The sequence below is a fragment of the Myripristis murdjan genome, chromosome 20 (assembly GCF_902150065.1).
Source record: "Myripristis murdjan chromosome 20, fMyrMur1.1, whole genome shotgun sequence".
NCBI lineage: Eukaryota > Metazoa > Chordata > Actinopteri > Holocentriformes > Holocentridae > Myripristis > Myripristis murdjan.
In genome coordinates, this window is record NC_043999.1 from 1,837,432 (window position 1) to 1,859,847 (window position 22,416).

General features: G+C 41.4%; 1 protein-coding gene across 1 annotated transcript; it reads left to right on the forward strand.

Annotated features, from left to right (window-relative positions):
* Positions 1–1,782: 1,782 nt before the first annotated feature.
* Positions 1,783–18,886, forward strand: LOC115378732 (protein NLRC3-like; the record flags this gene model as incomplete). The annotated part of the gene is made up of 4 exons (XM_030079196.1): positions 1,783–1,913; positions 6,797–8,812; positions 9,206–9,376; positions 18,730–18,886. Coding segments are annotated over exons 1-4 (2,475 nt in total), but the record flags the coding sequence as incomplete, so codon positions are not given.
* Positions 18,887–22,416: the final 3,530 nt, after the last annotated feature.

Consider the following 22,416-nt stretch of genomic DNA (forward strand, 5'->3'; position numbering starts at 1 on the left):
AACAAACAAACATCTGAACACACACACACACACACACACACACACACACACACACACACACACACACACACACACACACACACACACAGTCAGAGGTAAGCATGTGAAGCCAGCTGAGTCATGCCGCGTTCGGGTAGTGTCGGGATTATCAGACAGTTCATTTTCCCGGCAGGAAGTGCACGTGAACGCCTCGTAGTCGGGATTTAACACGAAGTGACGTTTCAGAATGTCAGCTCACGGCACGGAGTTTTACTCTGAATGAAAACCAACCTGCTCTGTTAAAACCTCAGTGGGCCACAGCGGGACATTTCAAAGTAAAAGTCCCGTCTGAGGAGATTTTGTCCGCAGATGGTTTGTTTTCCTCTGCGGGGGTTTAAATGAAACAGTGAGCAGTGTGAGCTTACTGGCCAAAGCCTTCACGGCATCAGATTATAATTTCATGACGTCCAGAGTCCCAAAGCACAAGGATGCAGCTCGGAGCTACTGATTTATCCCATGAGCCCGATGAGGACGTGAACGCAGCTCAAGTGGAAGTGAAAGTTTAGTTGAAGGTTAGGACGAGCCGCGACCAGGAGGCTCATCATCAACATTAATGTTGGACTTGTATGTCACTGTCATGATCTAGAAGAGCTGCACACGTTCGGACGTCAGGAGAGGATTTCTGTTTCATCTTTGCGTTCAGTCCAAGAAGAAAGAAAGAAACTCGACATCATGAGACCAACTTGTGCTTCTGCTGTGAGTCGCCACTTCAGTCTGACGCCATATTCAAGCTGCATTTTTCACTGTTGAGTTCATCTGTTAGAAATACATTTAAAAAGTAAAGCAGTGATCATTTTCTTTGTGGTGATGAAAAAAAAATCTCATCAGGCGGTGAAAACAAATGATAGCCAGTTCTATCCGTCAGACAGCACGTTTTTAAAGCCGTTTAAACGCGCCACTGGAAAATGAACAAATGAACAAACTAATTAATCAATTAAAAAAAAAAAAGCAGATCTATTAATAGTTTTCAAACTGAGCAGGGCCCCCTGTGTTCCCAGGGCCCTGAACAGGCCTGTGGCTTTTTCTTTTTCCAGCCTGAACAGAAAGCAAAGTGTTTCCTGTTGGTCAGGGTGAGAACAGGCCTCTGGTCCCTCAACACAGAAAAGAGAATAAGGGCCAAACCTTTTGATGTCTTTATTTTTCTGTGAGTGTAAAATATATTCAGAAGACGACATTCACAACTCAGCAAAGTGAGTAAGAAGGAGTGAACCAGTGAAGAGCAACATGTGATCTATGAAGACAGGGACAGCTGTGTGTGTGTGTGTGTGTGTGTTTCAGTGTGTGTATTATTAACCCTCTGTCACCTGCGTAAATTCACTTTATTACTTTCTGAGACATGGGGAAAAAAATAATGAGCAAATCAGTGGAAAAAAAGACAACAAATAATTAGCAAGACGCTAATAAAAAAAAATGAGATCAGTGTAAAGAATGACCAAAAAAATTAAATTAAAATTAAAAATTAAAACATACATTTGCTAAATAACCTTTTTGGAATTGAATTAGAAAAAACAACATAAAAAAATAAAATAGCAACAAAATAACTATGACATTTCCACAAAAATATGTTGAAACACACATTGTTTATGTGACTGACTCCATTTAATACAGTTAATGCCTGTTGTCCATTAGGAAACTAGGACATCAACCCATACATCATCCCTCTGGTGTGTGTGTGTGTGTGTGTGTGTGTGTGTGTGTGTGTGCGTGCGTGCATGCGCCTCTTAGACTGACTTAAATCAGAAGATGAGTGACTGTGTGGAGGAAGAGGAGGGCAGAGCAGAGTCTGCAGTGTCCAGCTGTCTGTCCATGAAGAGTGACCGGTCTAGATATGAACCTCCAGCCTTCAGTGATGAACCTGGACCTTCAGACACAAAGTAAGACAGCTGTTAGAGTGCAGTGTGTGTTCACTGTATTCTTGTGAAATCTGTTTGTGGCACATGGAGAAAGTAGACGTGACCCCAAAACTGATGCTTCAGATCATGAGCCACATCCGCTCTTTTAGCTGGACCCCCCCCCTCACAAAAAAAGGCTGTGACCAAATCATCTGGGAGCGACTGGGAAAGCTGGGAGCACCAGTGCTGCCAGTGGAAAAGTTAGTCTGGAGCCCTGATTTACAAGAACTAATAACATGTTTCAAACATTTGTGTTTCCAGAGGTTCCTACCACAGAGCAGAGTCTGCAGTGTCCAGCTATCTGTCCATGAAGAGTGACCGGTCTAAAGATAAACCTCCAGAGTTCAGTGCTGAACCTGGAGCTTCAGACACAAAGTAAGACAGCTGTTAGAGTGCAGTGTGTGTTCACTGTTTTCTTGTGAAATCTGTTTGTGGCGCATGGAGAAAGTAGACGTGACCCCAAAACTGATGCTTCAGATCATGAGCCACATTCGCTCTTTTAGTGCTGCCAGTGGAAAAGTTAGTCTGGAGCCCTGATTTACAAGAACTAATAACATGTTTCAAACATTTGTGTTTCCAGAGGTTCCTGCCACAGAGCAGAGTCTGCAGTGTCCAGCTGTCTGTCCATGAAGAGTGACCGGTCTAAAGATCATCCTCTAAACTTCAGTGCTGAACCTGGACCTTCAGACACAAAGTAAGACAGCTGTTAGACTGTGAGCCTGATGGAATATGATGACATGAGGTTTAGGCCTGTCACAATAACAAATTTTGCTCTGCGATCAACTGCTTCAGAAATTATTGCAATAAGTGATAATATCACATAATATTGTGCTTTTAAGACCGTTTTTATTATTGTTGTAATTTTGACATTTTCAGACCATTCTTTAAACTTATATTATGATAATAAAGGCATAATGATGCAAGAGCACCATTTTGAAGAGAAATAAACATTTATTCAACAAGAATATTTAAAAATGTAAACAAGAAAAATTAAATATCCAAAATAAATAACGCAAAAACATCAAAATAAATAAAGACCTTATGAATACAAAAAAAAAAAAAAACTGACCAACTGGCCCTTATAACAAAAAAAGTGCACTGTAATAAAAAAAAAAATACAACCAAAAACATTGAAATGGACTCAAGTCTTTGTAAACAATACTTAGATAAATATTAAACATTAGCAGACTAACATTCCTGAACAGTCAACACTTCCAGCACTTCCCTTTGCCTCTTGGCTTGTTGTTTTGTTTTTTTTTCTTAACTGAGAACACTGGGCGGGCTGGTTGTACTTTAGTTGCTCGTCCCTCTTTTAGTTTGGACAGTTTGAAAACAAACGCGGCTCAGCGGCTCGTCCAGGTCACTGGGTTAGAGGTTAGAGGTTAGGGTTAGGCGGCCTTTGGTTTGGGAAGAAGCTCCATGTCGCTCTCGTTCACTGTTTTCTCCGCCTCGTCTCTACCTCCCAAGGATCGCACTGTGTGTGTGTGTGTGTGTGTGTGTGTGTGTGTGTGTGGCCCATGACAGGAGCGTTCTCTCCGTTCATTCCTCTAATGAAGCAGCTCTCCTCGCTGACAGACGAGGCTCGGCAGTGAACGCTCTTGTTGTCTGGTCTCTTTGGCAGAGAGACAAGGAAAACAAACACCATGAGTGTGGCGATTAATCGCGATCAGCCAAGTTAACAACTTCATTTAAATCTACTGTGCAACGGATTAAATGGATCACATATCACAACAGGCCTAATGAGATTATATGGCAGAGCTAGTAGTGAGGATATCAAGAAAAGAGAGTGCAAAGAGAGAAATGACTGCTCCCTGCTCTTCAATCCAGCTGTTCAACCAAAACACATCTTGTCTGTGCTGTTTTCCACAAACTGTGATGCTGTTTGATGTTTTGCACCAAAACACCTGAGAACATTTCCACTTGCACCTGCACTCACAAGTTCTTCACACACCTGTTTCTGCCGTTTAGATTCACATTGACTGACAGATAAATCTGATCCTGTGCTGCTCAGACTGATGTGCATGTGATGCACCATGGCTCATGTCACACACACACACACACACACACACACACACTAACGTTCGACCACATTGCACTGCACACCAGCACACCAAGCCAAATGCTCGTGATATGATTGGGCCAGCCCCGTGTCAGTGAAGAAAAATAGCCAATGGGCCGCAGAGCAGTGTGTTTCAAGGGCCAGCCCGGTGCTTAGTAAACAAACTCTTGCAATGACTTTATTTGCTGAAATCATTATGCAGGCGGGACCAAACTACACAAAAGGGGTTGTTTAGCAATGTGATTGGGCCAGCCCAGTGTCAGTCGGGCCGCTGATCTAGATAGATAGATAGATAGATAGATAGATAGATACTTTATTCATCCCGCAGGAAATTCACAGTTTTTCAGCAGTATCCACAGATTGCAGATTAAGTAAATCAATAAAAAAAAGATAAAAAATAAAGAATAAGATCTAAGTACAACAGAATAAGATCTGAGTACAACAGAATAAGATCTAAGTACAACCCAGTGTGCAAAAAGCAATGTGCAACAAAAAACCCCAGAAAAAAACGTGTGCATGGGTGCATAAAATGTGCATAGAGGTAGGTCAATGTGCAAATTTAGAAGAAATATACAGTATACACATGATAAATAGCAGTAAGCAATATAAACACTATAAACAAGGATAATAAAAAAAAAAAAATAGAAATATGAACAATTTAAACAGAAGTATTAACAATTTAAACAGCATGGGCTGTATGGGTTGTATGGGCCGGTCAGCTATTTAAATAATAATAAAAAATGCGTCCGGGGACTGTTGGCCCACATAGCACAGCATGGCCAGTCCACCCCTGACCGTGAGCAGTGGTGGCCAAAGTCCACAGCCCATGACTTGAGTTAAAGTGTAGATTCTCCTGGTCAAATATTACTGCACTGCCAGTGGAAGTTGCTCAGTCAAATGTTTTACCTGAGTTAAAGTAATCTCTTTTAAAAATACTTAATTATTCAAAAGAACATTTTCATTTCAACATCAAGGTTCAAGGTAAAAAAAAAAAACAAAAAACACAAGGTTCAACACATTGCTTTATTATTTTCACAATGCATTTACAGAACCTGAGAACTCTCTGGAAAAAAATATTCTTTCTAACTTGGACTAAATTTTATTTATTTATTTATTTATTTTATTATTTTTAACCTCTGGTGTGTTTGTGCAGACTGGGGCCTAAACAGTCTTGGAGCTGCATCAGTTGGCTTTGACTGGAAAGCTGAGACTCTTGTGGATTCAATGAGCCACATTTGATTCCTGTGTGATGATGTTGGTCCCCATAGCAGAGTTCTCAAATTCTGCCCGAATCCGACCCTACCCGACCCTACCCGACATTTTTGGGTAGGTTTGGGCCTAAAATGTATGTGAATTGGTCAGGTAGGGTCGGGCTTTGGGTTCTGGTTCTGTGTTTTACTGTCGCCGTTGAAGGACGAAATATAAATGACGCAGGCATGAAGCAGAAGGAGAGAGAGAGAAGAACGGGGATAACAGTTTAGTGCTAAATTAAAACATTTTGTGCAGAACTACAGTAACTTTACTAACTTAGCATGTTTTATGAACAACTGAACATGTGAAGCTGCTTTTCTCCAACTATTAGGCGACTATCAACAAACACTGATATCGCCGAGAGGCTAAGACGAGGGAATTTTACCTGCTTGACCCGCTGGCTGGCTGTCAATAAAGCCATGATCCGATGCTGCATTTCAAACCTTTATTGTTAAAAACTGTGAACCAAACATTTAAAATCATTGGCAATGCGGTCAGCAAAATGTGAGCCTCCCCCGCTCACCCCCCCTCTCTCCAGCTCATTCAAAAAAACCTGCTCTCAAACAGCTGATTTCACTACTGAGGTGAGTCGGTGGCGCCCACACCACGTGACATCATGTGCTCCCCATTCATAAAGTGACTATCATTAATAAACCTGGCACCAACACCAACTGTAATGTTACTAGAATTTGAGTCACTAAATGATGGTGAATTTGGCTATCTTTTTTTTTTCTTCTCCTTTCTTTTTTTCGGGCTTTATCGGACTGTCGGGCCTAAAGTTCGGCTAATTAGTAGGGTAGGGTAGGGCCTCGGGCTGGCCCAGTCAGGCCCGGTTAGGGTCGGGTCTTAATTTTCAGGCCCGATGAGAACTCTAATCACAATATGTATCGATTGGCTCCCAGGTGCCCTGATAGTATCGGATCAGGAGATAAGTATATTGTCCCAGCCTGAGTGTTGTAATACCTGACTGCTGGGTTCCAGGAGCACTGGAACCCAGCATGAAAACCCACCTGGATGTGAAGGGGATTCAGACATTTGTTATGGGGTCTTCACTGGAGTCGTAACCATGGTGATTAATCTCAGGGTTAAGTCAAGGGGGTGTCGTCCTCTTTTGCTCGTTGAAAGCTTGTTGCAATGAGTTTCCTCCTCACCCAGAAACTATTCAGATGTTTTGCTTGTTGTTGGTCAACTTTTCTTTTATGGATTCACAATAAAAATCACAAAAAAAAAAACATGAGCTGTCAAGCTCTTGGATTGCTGTATTTGTTATAATCTGCTGCAAAAACTCAAAGTGGATGTCATGCTGTTTACATGGACATTTCTTCTTGTAAATAATATCTTAATTGCATTAATATTAGAATATTGTAGTCCATGTAAATGTAGTCACTGAAAGTGACATAAGAGACCACTTATGACAATTGTGATAACCTTTGCTACATGTCAAGTGTCCCATCATCATGTTTGTTTGTTTTTTACTTTACTTTTTCCAGATTTTAAGATTTCAGTTAAAACGTAATGTTGTCTAAATATAAACAAACTGCTTTCATCTCCACAGGGACAGGAAGAGGAGTCGAGGTGATGTGGAGGAGCAGCTGTCCTGCTGTGCTTTGTGTCAGGAGCTCCTGAGGGATCCAGTCTCCACAAGCTGTGGACACTGGTTCTGCAGACAGTGCATCACCTCATACTGGGACCAGTCTGGTTCAGCAGGAGACTCTGCCTGTCCCCAGTGTGGAGAAAGATCCAGAACAAGACCTGGACTGCAGACACCCAGTCAAACCAGCCCAGTGGACGGCGGTCTGCAGGAGGTTTTAGACAAGCATAAGATGAGTCTGAGGAGTAGATGTAAATCTGTGCCAGAAGGAACTGCTGCAGCAGGACGTGGAACCCCCCTCAACAGGATCTACACTGAGCTCTACATCACACAGGGACGGAGGGAAGAGGTTAATACCCAACATGAGGTGTGGCAGCTGGAGACAACATCCAAGATGGAGACCCTCCATGACACTCCAATCAAGCGCCAGGACATCTTTAAACCCTTACCTGGCCAAGACACACCCATCAGAGTAGTTGTGACGCAGGGCATTGCTGGCATTGGAAAAACCTTCTCAGTGCAGAAGTTCACTCTGGACTGGGCAGAGGGCTTGGAAAACCAACATGTCAGTCTTGTGGTTCTGCTTTCGTTCCGGGAGCTGAACTTGATCAAAGATGAGCGCTACAGTCTTCTCCAGCTGCTCCGTGTTTTCCATCCAACATTACAGACGGTCACAGCAGAGAAGCTCGCCGTCTGTGAAGTCGTGTTCATCTTTGATGGCCTGGATGAAAGCAGGTTTTTATTGGATTTCCAGAACAATGAGGTCGTGTCTGATGTCACACACACATCATCAGTAGACGTGCTGTTGACAAACCTCATCAAGGGGACTCTGCTTCCCTCAGCTCTCCTCTGGATAACTTCCAGACCTGCAGCGGCCCATCAGATCCCTCCTACATGTGTCGACAGGGTAACAGAAGTGCGAGGGTTCACTGACCTCCAGAAGGAGGAGTACTTCAGGAGGAGATCCAGTGATGAGGAGCTGTGCAGCAGAATCATCTCACACATCAAGGCGTCCAGGAGCCTCCACATCATGTGCCACATCCCAGTCTTCTGCTGGATCACTGTTACAGTTCTGGAGCACATGTTGACTACAGACCAGAGAGGAGAGCTGCCCAAGAGCCTGACTGACATGTACTCACACTTCCTGCTGGTTCAGACACAGAGGAAGAAGCACAAGTACGATGAGAGACATGACAGGAGTCAGCAGGACCTGATGGAGACTGACAGGGAAGTTCTTCTGAAGCTGGGCAGGCTGGCGCTCAAACATCTGGAGATAGGCAACGTGATGTTCTACCAAGAAGACCTGGAGGAGTGTGGTCTTGATGTCACAGAGGCCTCGGTGTACTCAGGAGTGTGCACAGAGATCTTCAAAACCGAGTGTGTGCTCTTTCAGAGAAAAGTCTACTGCTTTGTTCATCTGAGTGTTCAGGAGTTTCTCGCTGCAGTCTACATGTTCCACTGCTACACCTACGTGGAGACTCTGGAAACATTTCTGGGAAAAGATGGCAATGGACAATCCCTGGATGTCCTCCTGAAGAGAGTCCTGTCTAAAGCCCTGAAAAGTAAAAATGGTCACCTGGACCTCTTTGTCCGTTTCCTTCATGGCCTCTCACTGGAGTCCATCCAGAGGCTCTTAGGAGGCCTGCTGGGTTGGACAGAGAGCAGACCAGAAGACATCCAGAGAGCCATCAGCAACCTGAAGGAGATGAACACTAAAGATATCTCTCCTGACAGAAGCATCAACATCTTCCACTGTTTGATGGAGATGAACGACCTCTCAGTGCATCAGGACATTCAAGAATTCCTGAAGTCAGAGAACAGATCAGAGAAGGAACTCTCTGAGATCCACTGCTCAGCTCTGGTCTACATGCTGCAGATGTCAGAGGAGGTTCTGGATGTTTTGGACCTGAAGGCGTACAAAACATCAGACGAGGGACGACTGAGACTGATCCCAGCTGTGAGGAACTGCAGGAAGGCTCGGTTAGTCCTGATGTGAAATCAACATTATACAAACAGTGTAGAGCTGCTTCCATACCTGACACTATCAGAAATACAATAAAGATATGCAGTTCTCTAAATATTCAGGATAAAGGATTGATTCTGAGAGAAAAAATATACTTCAGGCAGTCCAGGGTAAAAAGGAGGCAACATGATGGTGATGTCCATAGCAGCTCCCCCCTATAGTACTTCAACATCAGTTTTTGCTTTGTAATTGAACTTGAGCATCAGGTTTCTACTGCTTGGTTTCTTCTGATATTATACATGAAGCACCATTCAAAAAATCTATCCTGTAATACAATTTAATATTACTATAATATAACATTATATAAACACAAATCACAGACTTGACATCTGTAAAATCTGTAATTACAGACTTTCTGGCTGTGGACTCAAAGAAACTCACTGGGAAATCGTGGCCTCGGCTCTGGAGTCCAACCCCCATCTGACAGAGCTGGACCTGAGCAACAACAAGCTGCAGGATTCAGGAGTGAAGCTGCTGTCTGCTGGACTGGAGAGTCCAAACTGCAGACTGAAGACTCTGAGGTCAGACTGCACTTTTTAAGCTTTCCACTCCTAGTTTGAAGAGAGTTGTAGGGGACAGAAAAATAAATCAATAAGTACATAAATACATAAAAAAGAGAAAAACAAAAACTATGTACTGTACGTGCACACACACACACACACACACACACACATATACATACATACATACCAGAGGTCGCGCTACACTTTTTCGTTGTCTGTCATTTTGACTGACAGGGTCATAAAAATCCCGTCATAATCTATTTTTACCAGTCACTTTAATTTTTTAAATGATAAGGACATATTCAATAGTATTTCATTTTCATTCATTTTTAATTAATATTCAGTCCAAAGTTAGCTGAACAGAAAATCCAAACCATATCTTTTTAAAGAAACTTCTGCCACTCAACTGCCGCGACGTTTTGAATGCGGCAAATTTCATCATATTTATATACATTATTTGAAATATTAACTATCTTGTAACTATCTATTGCCATTCCAAGCCCATTGCCATTTATTCTTATTAACCCTGCAATTAAACTAAATCCGCCTTGATTTATTTTGCTTTTTATGGTTGTAGAATTGTCAGAATTGTGCAATGACTGAGTGATTTCGCACACCATCGGAAAGCTCCGGTTGTCTGCTCTCAGAAACAATCTTATTTTTTTTCGGTCGCACCATTGGTTCAGGAGTTACGGTACTGAGAAGTTCATATTACAAACATGACACACCAGGGACTCTTCTGTGATTGGACGGTCGAAGTGTCAGTAGTCCTAAGGAGTTACCGTAATGGCACTGTATATACGCGCAAAGCTCCGTTTCTCCGGTTTCAGACTTTTTTTAAGTTTCTGTATGTCATAAACGGTCTAGGAGATATCGATATGTAAAGTATGCATGCCGAATCCTGTCGGCGCCGACATCATCGGTTTAAGAGACATTCTTGCTGTCTTCCCCGGGCTTCATGAACCTGCGGTCTATCCTGTGGGCTGCAATTCGTCACTGAAGGCTGACGAGGCTCACTTTGGACGGTACATGGAGCGCCTCATTGTCAACACCCAAGTCCCGCCCCCGCCCTACTTCTGATTGGCTAGGAGGCCTATTGTTAGTGTGGTTGAGAACGAAAGCTGCACTTCTATTGGATCCAGAGATATGTCTGTTAGATAACGCTGGGCGAACCCAGATTTTTTTTTTTCGCAGTCACACCGGTAAGCCGGAGAACTGGCACGGCACCGGACTGCTATCAGCTCTGTCATCGCCACCAAGTGGTCAGGCATGTGAATTGCAATCTGTCAAAATGACAGATGGCGTTCAGATTTTTCCGTCACCGTTTAAAAAAACCCGTCAATGACGGAAAATATTCGGTTAACGCGACCTCTGATACATACATACATACATACATATATATATATATATATATATATATATATGTGTGTGTGTGTGTGTGTGTGTGTGTGTATATGTATATATATGTGTGTGTGTGTGTGTGTGTGTGTGTATATATGTACACTACTCACAAAAAGTTAGGGATATTCAGCTTTCGGGTGAAATTTCAGAATGAACCTAAAATGCATTATAACCTTTACAGGTGAACTTAATGTGACCTTCTGTAAACTTTTGAATGCACATGTCCAACTGTTCAGTGTTTCAGTACTTTTTGCACAAGTTGCTGTTCTCTAACAAGGAGTTTAACGGCAAAATTCACATCAGGTGTTTGATCCATGAATCGACCAATACATTTCCTGGTTCAATTAGAATTGGTATTTAAACAGTCCTCCTCATCATGCTGTTCACATTTTGACATCATGAGACCAAGACGACACCTAACAATTGATCAGCAGCACCTCGCTATTGCGAGGCTTCAAACAGGATGTTCTCAGACGGAAGTGGCCACTGAGCTTAGAGTGTCACAGAGTGTCATCAGCAGGTTGCAACAGAGATACAGAGAGACTGGAAGAGTCACAGAAAGGCATAGAAGTGGACGTCCTTTGGCCACATCCCACACTGATGACCGCTTCATTGTGAACAGTGCCCTGCGGCACCGGATGATGAATGCCACTCAACTCCAGGCACGTTTAAGGGAGGTGAGAGGCACCCAAGTGTCACGTCAGACCATTCGAAACCGTTTACATCAGCATGGTCTGCGTGCTGGACGACCTGCAAGGGTACCTGACCACACCACCAGGCACAGGTGTCATCGTCTTGCATGGGCCAGGGAGCATTTACACTGGACAAGGGACCAGTGGGCCTCAGTGCTGTTCTCTGATGAAAGCCGATTCATGTTGAGCAGAAATGATGGCCGCCAACGATGTTGGAGACATCAAGGAGAGCGCTATGCATCAGCCACTGTTATCACCAGACAAGCCTTTGGTGGTGGTGGTGTTACTGTGTGGGCAGGTGTGTCTAGTCAGTACAGAACTGCCTTACACTTTGTGAATGGTACAGTGACAAGCCCATACTACCTGAATAACATCATTAATCCAGTCATTGTGCCCCTGCATGAACAACACAGGCCTAATTTCATCTTCATGGACGACAATGCTCCAGCTCATCGAGGTCGTATCATTAGGGAACGGTTGCTGGAGACTGGGGTACCTCAAATGGAGTGGCCTGCACTTTCTCCAGACCTGAATCCCATAGAAAACCTATGGGATCAGCTGAGTCGCCGTGTAGAGGCTCGGAGCTCTGTACCCCAGAACCTCATTGTCCTGAGGGCCGCCCTTCAAGAAGAGTGGGATGCCATGCCTCAGCAGACAATAAGTCGACTTGTGAACAGCATGAGACGTTGTTGTCAAGCTGTAATTGATGCTCAAGGGCACATGACAAGTTATTGAGACACTGACATTTTTTGTTGTGGTATATCCACCACTGTTGTTGGCTTTTGTTTCAATAAATTGTTTGAGATGAGGAAATCACCAGTGTATGCTTCTACTTAAATGCCCTACTTTCATGATATAATATCACTGTAGCGTGAACTTTTTACATTTTCCGTAAATTTCCGAAAAAAATTTCCGAAAGCCAAATATCCCTAACTTTTTGTGAGTAGTGTATATATATGTACGTGTGTGTGTGTGTGTGTGTGTGTGTGTGTGTGTGTGTGTGTGTATATATATATATATATATATATATATGTATGTGTGTGTGTGTGTGTGTGTGTGTGTGTATATATATATATATATACATTGATATGGATAAAGTTGTAATCGATATATAAACTACAATGGGTAGGGAAGGGGTGGGAAATTTAAAAAAGTGCATACTTCTTCCCACTGCTGTTTCGAACTTGTGTTTATTATGATTTGATGATGATGCTTGTATTATTATTTTTGTTTTTGTTTTGTTTTGTTTACGTATGCATGCATGTATGTATGTACATACACTTTTTGTTTTAGTATTTCTTTCTTTCTTTCGTTCTTTTTCTTTTAGACATGTTCGAAATAAAATTCATTCATTCATTCATTCATTCAAATAGTCATGAAAATAAAGAAAACGCATTGAATGAGATGGTGTGTCCAAACTTTTGGCCTGTATTGTATATCACTGTATATATGCTACATAGATATCCATATCAATAAACATGTTTACCACAGCCATTAAATTATATAATAATTGGTCTATACTACATAATTACCCCTATCTGCTTATCCTTTATCATTTCAGCAATTTATTTTATCCCCCATCTTCCATATACCTATTTATAAATAATTTTTTGTACCTCTTTTTAAATATATTTATGTTTGTACTTTGTTTTATCTCCAAACTGTTCCACAAAGTCACCCCATAGCATGATATACACATACTTTTCATCGTTGTTCTTACTTTATGTTTTTTGAAATTTAGTTCTCCTCTTAGATTATAACCTCCTTCTCTTTCTGTGAATATTCCCCGGATATTTTTTGGCAGTAGATTATTTCTTGCTTTGTACAATATCTCTGCTGTTTTAAATTTGACTAGATCCATGAATTTCAATGTGCATGATTTTATAAATAGCGGGTTTGTGTGTTCTCTGTATCCCGCTTTGTTTCTTGTCCTTATTGCTCTTTTCTGAAGTGTGCATATCGGCTGTGGAGTGCTTTTATAGATGTTACCCCAGACTTCCACACAGTAGGTTAGGTACGGTAAAAACAGTGATGAGTACAGAATATGCAGTGATTTAGTATCCAGAAAATGACTTATTTTTCAAAGAATTGCTGTGCATTTGGCTAGCTTTGCTCTTACATGGCTTATTTGAGGTTTCCAGCAGATTTTGTGGTCCAAGATTACACCAAGAAATTTTATTTCATTTACTCCTTCTATTTGTGTATGATTAATTACCAGTTCTACATGACGTTCTGTTTTATGTCTTCCAAACACTATAATCTTTGTTTTGTTCAGGTTTAATGATAATTTATTTCTGTCAAACCACAGTTTGAGTTTGTTCATTTCTGTTGTAATCATCTCCAAAATCTTCTGTTAATTCTCCCCTGAACAAAAGATATTGGTATCATCTGCGAACAGAACAAATTTCAATAGTTGTGATACTCTGCATATGTCATTAATGTACATTATAAATAACTTTGGACCTAGTACTGACCCCTGTGGTACTCCGCATGTGACTTTCATGTACTCTGATTTATGCTCACCTATTTGCACAAACTGTTGCCTGTTTCTTAGATAGCTTTTCAGCCAGCTCAACCCTACCCCCCTTATTCTGTACCTTTCTAGTTTTTTTAGTAATGTGCTATGATCGATGGTATCGAAGGCTTTTTTAAGGTCCAAAAATATGCCTATTGATATTTTTTTGTTATCCATACAATCTGTAATTTCTTCTATTAATTCGATTAATGCTAGAGATGTCGATCTGTCCGTTCTGAATCCATGTTGACTTTCTGTTAGTAGGTTGTGTTTTTCAATGAATTTGTCTAGTCTGTATGTAAATAGTTTTTCAAGTATTTTAGAGAATTGGGGGAGTAAAGAAACAGGCCTGTAGTTTGTGAAATTGTGTCTATCTCCTGTCTTAAACAGTGGTATCACTTTTGCTATTTTCATTTTATTTGGAAATGTACTTGATTGAAAAGACAAGTTGCAGATGTGTGTTAGTGGTTTTGCAATTCCTTCAATGACATTCTTCACTGTGGTCATATCGATATCGTTCCAGTCTGTAGAGGTTTTGTTTTTACAATTTCTTACTATTTCAATAATTTGTCCAGTTCCTCAGTGTCTCGGATGACCAGGACCTTTGCTTCTTCAGGGGTTTCTTTCAGTTTAATGAACACCTTGCAGTTTTGTGTCCAAGTATTTTGTATTTTTCCTTGCTTCCTCAGCAGTGTAGCTTTTCTAGCTATATCTGCATTTTTTTTGGTCAAATGTTCATTTAAATAGACATCCAATCCTTTCAGTTTTCTCCCCTGTTTTAATAGTTCCATTTTGTGCTTTCTGTTGGCAAATCTTATTATTATGGCTGGTTTGCCCGTGTTGTTTCTCCGTGAGAGTGGGTGACATGCTTCGATGTTTTTGTTGTTTACCTCAATCCCCTTGGAGTGAAGAAACGCTGTCACCTGCTGCTCCACAGAGTTGGCGGTCTCCTCGCTCTGGTCCTCTGCGTCTCCTCCCGACACTGCCCGTGCATATGACCGGGGTTTGATCTGCTGCCCGGTTACAATGATGTCATTCATATGAATGTATTGTTCCAGATCAGCCACTCGATTCTCGAGAAAGATGATCTTTTTTTCTTTCTCTATGAGCTGCATCCGCAGTGCCTTGACCTCCTCCACCAGGTCCAGGATGTTCTTCTGCTAAAGCCTGACAGTAGAAACTTCCTCACCCAGAAAGTCGAGGGATTTCTTGATGTCTTCTATCTCCTCGACCGAGGGAGCTCTCTTCGGGGCCATTGCGCTGGATTTTGTTGTTGTTACGCTGCTGGCTGACAAGTTGTCGGCTCCGGCTGGCAGCCTAGCCGGCTAGTTAGCGCACTAGCTCGACTTGGCTTACCCAGCTTCGCCGGCTATCAAACTCCGTCTTCCACAATCGGTGTCGCAGTCCAGGCAGTGGTCACAACCAGTAATCTCTGTCAATCAGTCCGAGGTCCGTAATCCAAAATCAGTTGCCAGTGAGAGAAATAACTTTCAGAACCAGGGACAACACGCAGAGTAAACACAGGAGATTCTCACTGAAGGAATTAAAACTATGAATGAACATGTGGAGTTACGTACTTAACAAAAAAAGGTGAAATAACTGAAAACATGTTTTATATTCTAGTTTCTTCAAAATAGCCACCCTTTGCTCAGAATACTGCTTTGCACACTCTTGGCATTCTCTCGATGAGCTTCAAGAGGTAGTCACCTGAAATGGTTTTCACTTCACAGGTGTGCCTTATCAGGGTTAATTGGTGGAATTTCTTGCTTTATCAATGGGGTTGGGACCATCAGTTGTGTTGTGCAGAAGTCAGGTTACTACACAGCCGACAAAAAATGTTTTTTTGGAAATAAATGTCTAACCACTTTACCCATGTGGTTCTTACCTTCACAAACTCCATGAAATGATGCCTTCCTCCTAAATATTTGGTCACATGATCAATATTTTTTATCGTTTCCTAACAACAGGGGGTGGCTCAACTTACCCTTTGGCTCAACTTACCCCAGTCTCCCCTACAAACACACTGTGGAATCAATCAAAATCGGATCTTATTGGTAGTGTTGCAGTACTCGTGGTCGGTCTGGGTCTTGAGGCCACTTTTTGAGGGTCTCAGTCTCGTCTCAGAATCGAAGGCATATTCACTCAGTCTTGTCTCAGTCTCGGACTGGGCGGACTCGGGATTTTTGATCAAGACTGGTGGAGACCAGGCTCTCACTACTTTGATAAGAGAAAAACTGGACCAATCCGCAGGATGAATCACCCGCTCCCGGCTGATAAAAGCGCTCCAGCGACAGCCGTCGGGGCGGCTGTGATTTAATCTGAGCAGTTTGCCTCGGTATTTGGTATTTGCTCTTAAGCTTTGTTCATTGTGAAATTACACGTGGTTTGCTTTGCTGTTAACGTCTGTGTTAACTAGATAAGAACGTAAACTTTGGTTTACTCGTTTTCTTTGATTGTGATACTCTTTCGCTGGTGGGATGCCTTTGTTTTGTTAATTGTGCACTTTGTTTTGGGTATCAATTTTGTTTTGTTTTACTCACCACTGATCTTGTATTTGTCTTGTGGTATTGAGTGGCGGGCCAAACTGCAAACAGGTTTTACGCAGGTAAGAGTAGAGTAGCCTAGATAGGCTCTTTTGGTTTGCACCACACAGGGTAGTATTTGTTTTTGTAATAGAATAGGCCAGTGTTGCCTTTTGTGTGTATTTATTGCCCTGTATTTTCTTCTTGTGCCTTTTCATTTACCCCGTCTCACTACAAAATAAACGGCTGTACATGCCTGTACATCCATGTTTGTTGCTTCCCTAATTTCCCTAGACACTTTCCATCTTTAGGGTTGTAACACTCATGTACCATTAAGTTTAGTTTCCAAAATCATAAGGAGTTCATCTTCAAAACGACATGCAAGTGAAAACACTCTGCAGTATGCAAATTCTGCACAACTCACAGAAACCGCTGTGTGAGTGTGCTCACTTTTTTGCATCTTTGGAAATCTGCATGTGTCTTTTATAAGATCCATGCAAAAACAAAAAGAAAGTGTATCTTATTTCAGATGCAGGTGTATTAATCTCTTTACACTCATTATAAGCCATATTCACTTGACAAATCCAGATTAACATCTTATTTGAAGATTCAAAGTGTCAAAATTCAAAGAGTCAAAATATAGCTGTCAAAGCACCAAAATGCAAAATGTTCTTAAATTAATTAAGTTAAGGACCCATTATCAAGAAAGTTAACAAAAACACCTCCCTGAAATGGTATGTCAGGTGTTTTCACTTAGTTCATTTAATTTAGGCCTTATTCCTTTTTCTTTTCATCTTTCTTTATGTAATGACATATTTCTCATTGCTTGTCAGTACAGTTTTAAAAAGTATGAGGCGTACTTTTTACAAGAAGTCAAACAAATGTCCTTCGATTTGAGATTAGTTTCATTGTGCTGGTTAGAAAACAGCAGCAGAGTTTTTTGTTTTTTGCTGTTGCATTTGTTTAAAAGCAAACTTAGTTGTCATTTTGCTCTATTTGGTTATGATTTTTCTCTGATATATACGGTCTTGGTCTCCTGGTCTCCGTCGTGACCTCCAAATGTCTCGGTAATGTCTTGGTCTTTGTCGATGCGGTCCTGACTACAACATGACTTATTGGTTTAATGTATTCAGTCCACTTGGTCCATATCAGCTAGAATTTTTCTTTTTGGATCCTGAGGGAAAATGACCACCGTTCCATAATCTATATTTCATGTACTATTTCTATCCATTCATCAGTGACTGCTGGGTCTGGTTTTAGCCATCTCCTTGTGACCGCCTTTTTACTTGCCGCCAAAAGTATTTGAGCCAGTATCTTGTCCTTGTTGCTCCCTCTTTCAAATGGGATATCACCCATGTAGATAGCATCACATCTCAAAGGAATGGTGCTTTCAAGTACATTATTTAGATGCTGATGTATTTCTTGCCAATAAGGGACATAAACCTGGCAGTTCCAGAAGATATGGAAGTGATTGGTGTCATTTATCTCCTCCAGCAACTACAACCATCTCCAAAAGGCCTTTTTTGCGAGGGAGTCCTAAAAAATGGTGCAATATTTTTGCAGCAGAGCTCTGGCCATGCAGTCCAACTGGTTGAATTCCACTGCACTTCACAGATTCTCTGCCAACTCTCGTCCCAAATCTGAAAATGAGCCTCCTTCTCCCATTTCTTTGTTATAAAGTGTATTTTCAGAGCGACACTGGAGAATACCGTTGTCTGATCAGTCTTTTGAAATGCTCATAACTTTGGCCCTGATTGGTCCAGAGACTGGGTGCTGGTGTCATGTGATGCAGAAGCTCTTGTTCTCCAGTTTTACTCTGAGAAGATGGTAGACTGTAGGCATCTGAAGACTTTTCACTGAGCCATTCATTTGTTATTTATGGACGTACCTATGGCTGTTTTCACGTCTACTGTATTTAGCACTGAATTGGAATTATTTTGGACCTTTTATCATTTTTTGCTTTCATTGTCTGTTTATTTATGTTTTTACTATTTTGATGTCTTTTCATTTCAGGTGTTATCTTTATCTTATTATTTACTCTGATGGTTTTGTAAAGCACTTTGAACTTTGCTTTAAAGGTGTAACATAAATATAAATTAGTATTTTCAGTATTATTAATATAACTGTTATAATAAATATTTAATTGTTTTTTCCTTCCTTTTTGAATATTTTGAAAAATCTCTGACTGATAAATATCCAAAACACTGGAAATTATAGCTACATATTTTATTCTTCATTCAGACTGAGTGGCTGCAGCTTGTCAGAGAGCTGCTGTGCTTCTCTGGCCTCGGCTCTGAAGTCCAACCCCCATCTGACAGAGCTGGACCTGAGCTACAACAAGCTGCAGGATTCAGGAGTGGAGCTGCTGTCTGCTGGACTGGAGAGTCCAAACTGCAGACTGAAGACTCTGAGGTCAGACTGCACTTTTTAATGATGCCATAAATATATGGATATTGTTTGAATCATATAGTAGCACTAAATGTCTATTAGGCTGATATTGCTGTGAAGTACAGTACAGGCCAAAAGTTTGGACACACCTTCTCATTCAATGCGTTTTCTTTATTTTCATGACTATTTACATTGTAGATTCTAACTAAAGGAATCAAAACTATGAATGAACACGTGGAGTTATGTACTTAACAAAAAAAGGTCAAATAACTGAAAACTTGTTTTATATTCTAGTTTCTTCAAAATAGCCACCCTTTGCTCTGATTACTGCTTTGCACACTCTTGGCATTCTCTCCATGAGCTTCAAGAGGTAGTCACCTGAAATGGTTTTCCAACAGTCTTGAAGGAGTTCCCAGAGGTGTTTAGCACTTGTTGGCCCCTTTGCCTTCATTCTGCGGTCCAGCTCACCCCAAACCATCTGGATTGGGTTCAGGTCCGGTGACTGTGGAGGCCAGGTCATCTGCCGCAGCACTCCATCACTCTCCTTCTTGGTCAAATAGCCCTTACACAGCCTGGAGGTGTGTTTGGGGTCATTGTTCTGTTGAAAAATGATCGCCCAACTAAACGCAAACCGGATGGGATGGCATGTCGCTGCAGGATGCTGTGGTAGCCATGCTGGTTCAGTGTGCCTTCAATTTTGAATAAATCCCCAACAGTGTCACCAGCAAAACACCCCCACACCATCACACCTCCTCCTCCATGCTTCACAGTGGAAACCAGGCATGTGGAATCCATCCGTTCACCTTTTCTGCGTCTCACAAAGACACGGTGGTTGGAACCAAAGATCTCAAATTTAGACTCATCAGACCAAAGCACAGATTTCCACTGGTCTAATGTCCATTCCTTGTGTTTCTTGGCCCAAACAAATCTCTTCTGCTTGTTGCCTCTCCTTAGCAGTGGTTTCCTAGCAGCTATTTGACCATGAAGGCCTGATTGGCGCAGTCTCCTCTTAACAGTTGTTCTAGAGATGGGTCTGCTGCTAGAACCCTGTGTGGCATTTATCTGCTCTCTGATCTGAGCTGCTGTTAACTTGCGATTTCTGAGGCTGGTGACTCGGATGAACTTGTCCTCAGAAGCAGAGGTGACTCTTGGTCTTCCTTTCCTGGGTCGGTCCTCATGTGTGCCAGTTTCGTTGTAGCGCTTGATGGTTTTTGCGACTCCACTTGGGGACACATTTAAAGTTTTTGCAATTTTCCGGACTGACTGACCTTCATTTCTTAAAGTAATGATGGCCACTCGTTTTTCTTTAGTTAGCTGATTGGTTCTTGCCATAATATGAATTTTAACAGTTGTCCAATAGGGCTGTCGGCTGTGTAGTAACCTGACTTCTGCACAACACAACTGATGGTCCCAACCCCATTGATAAAGCAAGAAATTCCACTAATTAACCCTGATAAGGCACAGCTGTGAAGTGAAAACCATTTCAGGTGACTACCTCTTGAAGCTCATCGAGAGAATGCCAAGAGTGTGCAAAGCAGTATTCTGAGCAAAGGGTGGCTATTTTGAAGAAACTAGAATATAAAACATGTTTTCAGTTATTTGACTTTTTTTTGTTAAGTACATAACTCCACGTGTTCATTCATAGTTTTGATGCCTTCAGTGAGAATCTACAATGTAAATAGTCATGAAAATAAAGAAAACGCATTGAATGAAAAGGTGTGTCCAAACTTTTGGCCTGTACTGTTTATGCTGTGCTTTTTTAAAGTTGGGGCTGCTGGTTATTTTAGTTTTTGTGAGGATGGTTGGTCAGGTTCTGTATCATGGATCGATGCGTGCATCCATGAAAGTCTGGGGACTAGACTTTCAAATAACAACATATTCATTTATTTAGGAATATTTAGCCTGTTATGTTAAGTATTTTCACTTTCTTACAAAATGAATACCTGTATCAGTGTGAGCAGGTTGCTAGAAAACGTGGCAAATCCATAATAATAACTAGATAGTGAAGTAGAAAAAGCTCTCAGAGCGCAAGGGGCCAGTTCACTGAGGTGTGACGCTTTAAATCTGGAATTATGGAAATGGAATGACTGGCAAGAAGTTTGAATCCCCTTTAACCGGTGTTGACTCTGTTATGCTGCACCCTGATTGGAGGAAAATGTTGAGCCCATGCTTGCATGAAGATGCAGCACAAGACTCATTCCATTCCTAAAAGACAGGAAGTGGTTTGAGCTTCACCTGTCAGGCTGCTGCTCTTCAGAGACAAGCAGCCAGTCAGACGCAGCTCTGTGAGTGAGGCCTGCCACAGATCTGCACTCTTCTTGTCTTATAGTTGTATTTTTTATTCTTCATTCAGGCTGAAGTACTGCAGCTTGTCAGAGAGCTGCTGTGCTTCTCTGGCCTCGGCTCTGAAGTCCAGCCTTCATCTGACAGAGCTGGACCTGAGTGAGAACCAGCTGCAGGATTCAGGAGTGGAGCTGCTGTCTGATGGACTGGAGAGTCCAAACTGCAGACTGAAGACTCTGAGGTCAGACTGCACTTTTTAATGATGAAGTACATGTGCTTTTTTAAAGTCGGGGCTGCTGGTTATTTTAGTTTTTGTGAGGATGGTTGGTCAGGTTCTGTATCATGGATGCATGCATGCTTTGTGGGATTTGACAAGTAACTACCAACCATCCCATGTGTCAGGAGAGAGAGAGGTAAGGTAAGGTAAGGTATGGTAAAGTAATTTTTATTACAAGACACACCAAGAAATCCAATAAAAAGGAGCAATAAACATAGTAAGCAAAAAGAGAACTCCTCCATATGTGTTACTCACTGTCAAGCAAATATAGGCCCAGTCAGTTAACTTGGGCAGTACAGCAAGAACAACTTCAATTTAAGTCAGAGGCAAACACATCAAACATAAAGCGCCCTCATACACTGTTAATAAGCATTTAACACAAACTGAGCTAAAAGAAAAACATTGTCACTAAACAAGTATTTAAGTCTGCACTCATCAGACATATTAAACAAATCAGGACGTTCTGCACACATTTTCAGGAAGAGTTTATATCTGAGATTATGATAAAATGGACAATAAAACAAAAAGTGCATTTCATTTTCCACCTCATTCAGATCACACAGATGACATTTTCTATTCTCTTCTGGTATTGAATGGAAACGTCAGGTTTGAGCTGCCAGAGGCAGGATGCCACATCTCTATGGAGTGAATTTTGTTTCTTTATTATTCAAGCAAATAAAATAGATTTCAAAGCAAAAAAGAGATTTGAGACCAAAAGAGAGTAACTGGCAATCAAAAAAAAATTTTTTGTGATCGAAACAGAACAGGTTGCAATTGAAAAAAAAAGAATTGAGAGCATATTTCTTCAACTTCAATCAAAACCAATATTTGTAAGTAAAAACATAGGACCATTTTGCTTGCAACTTCAAAAGTTTTGCTTGCAAATCAGTCCTCTTTGCTTGCAACTTCAGAAGTTTTGCTTGCAAATTTAACTACACTTAATGGGCGGGGCCAACGCTGGTGGATGAGAGAAGAGTTTC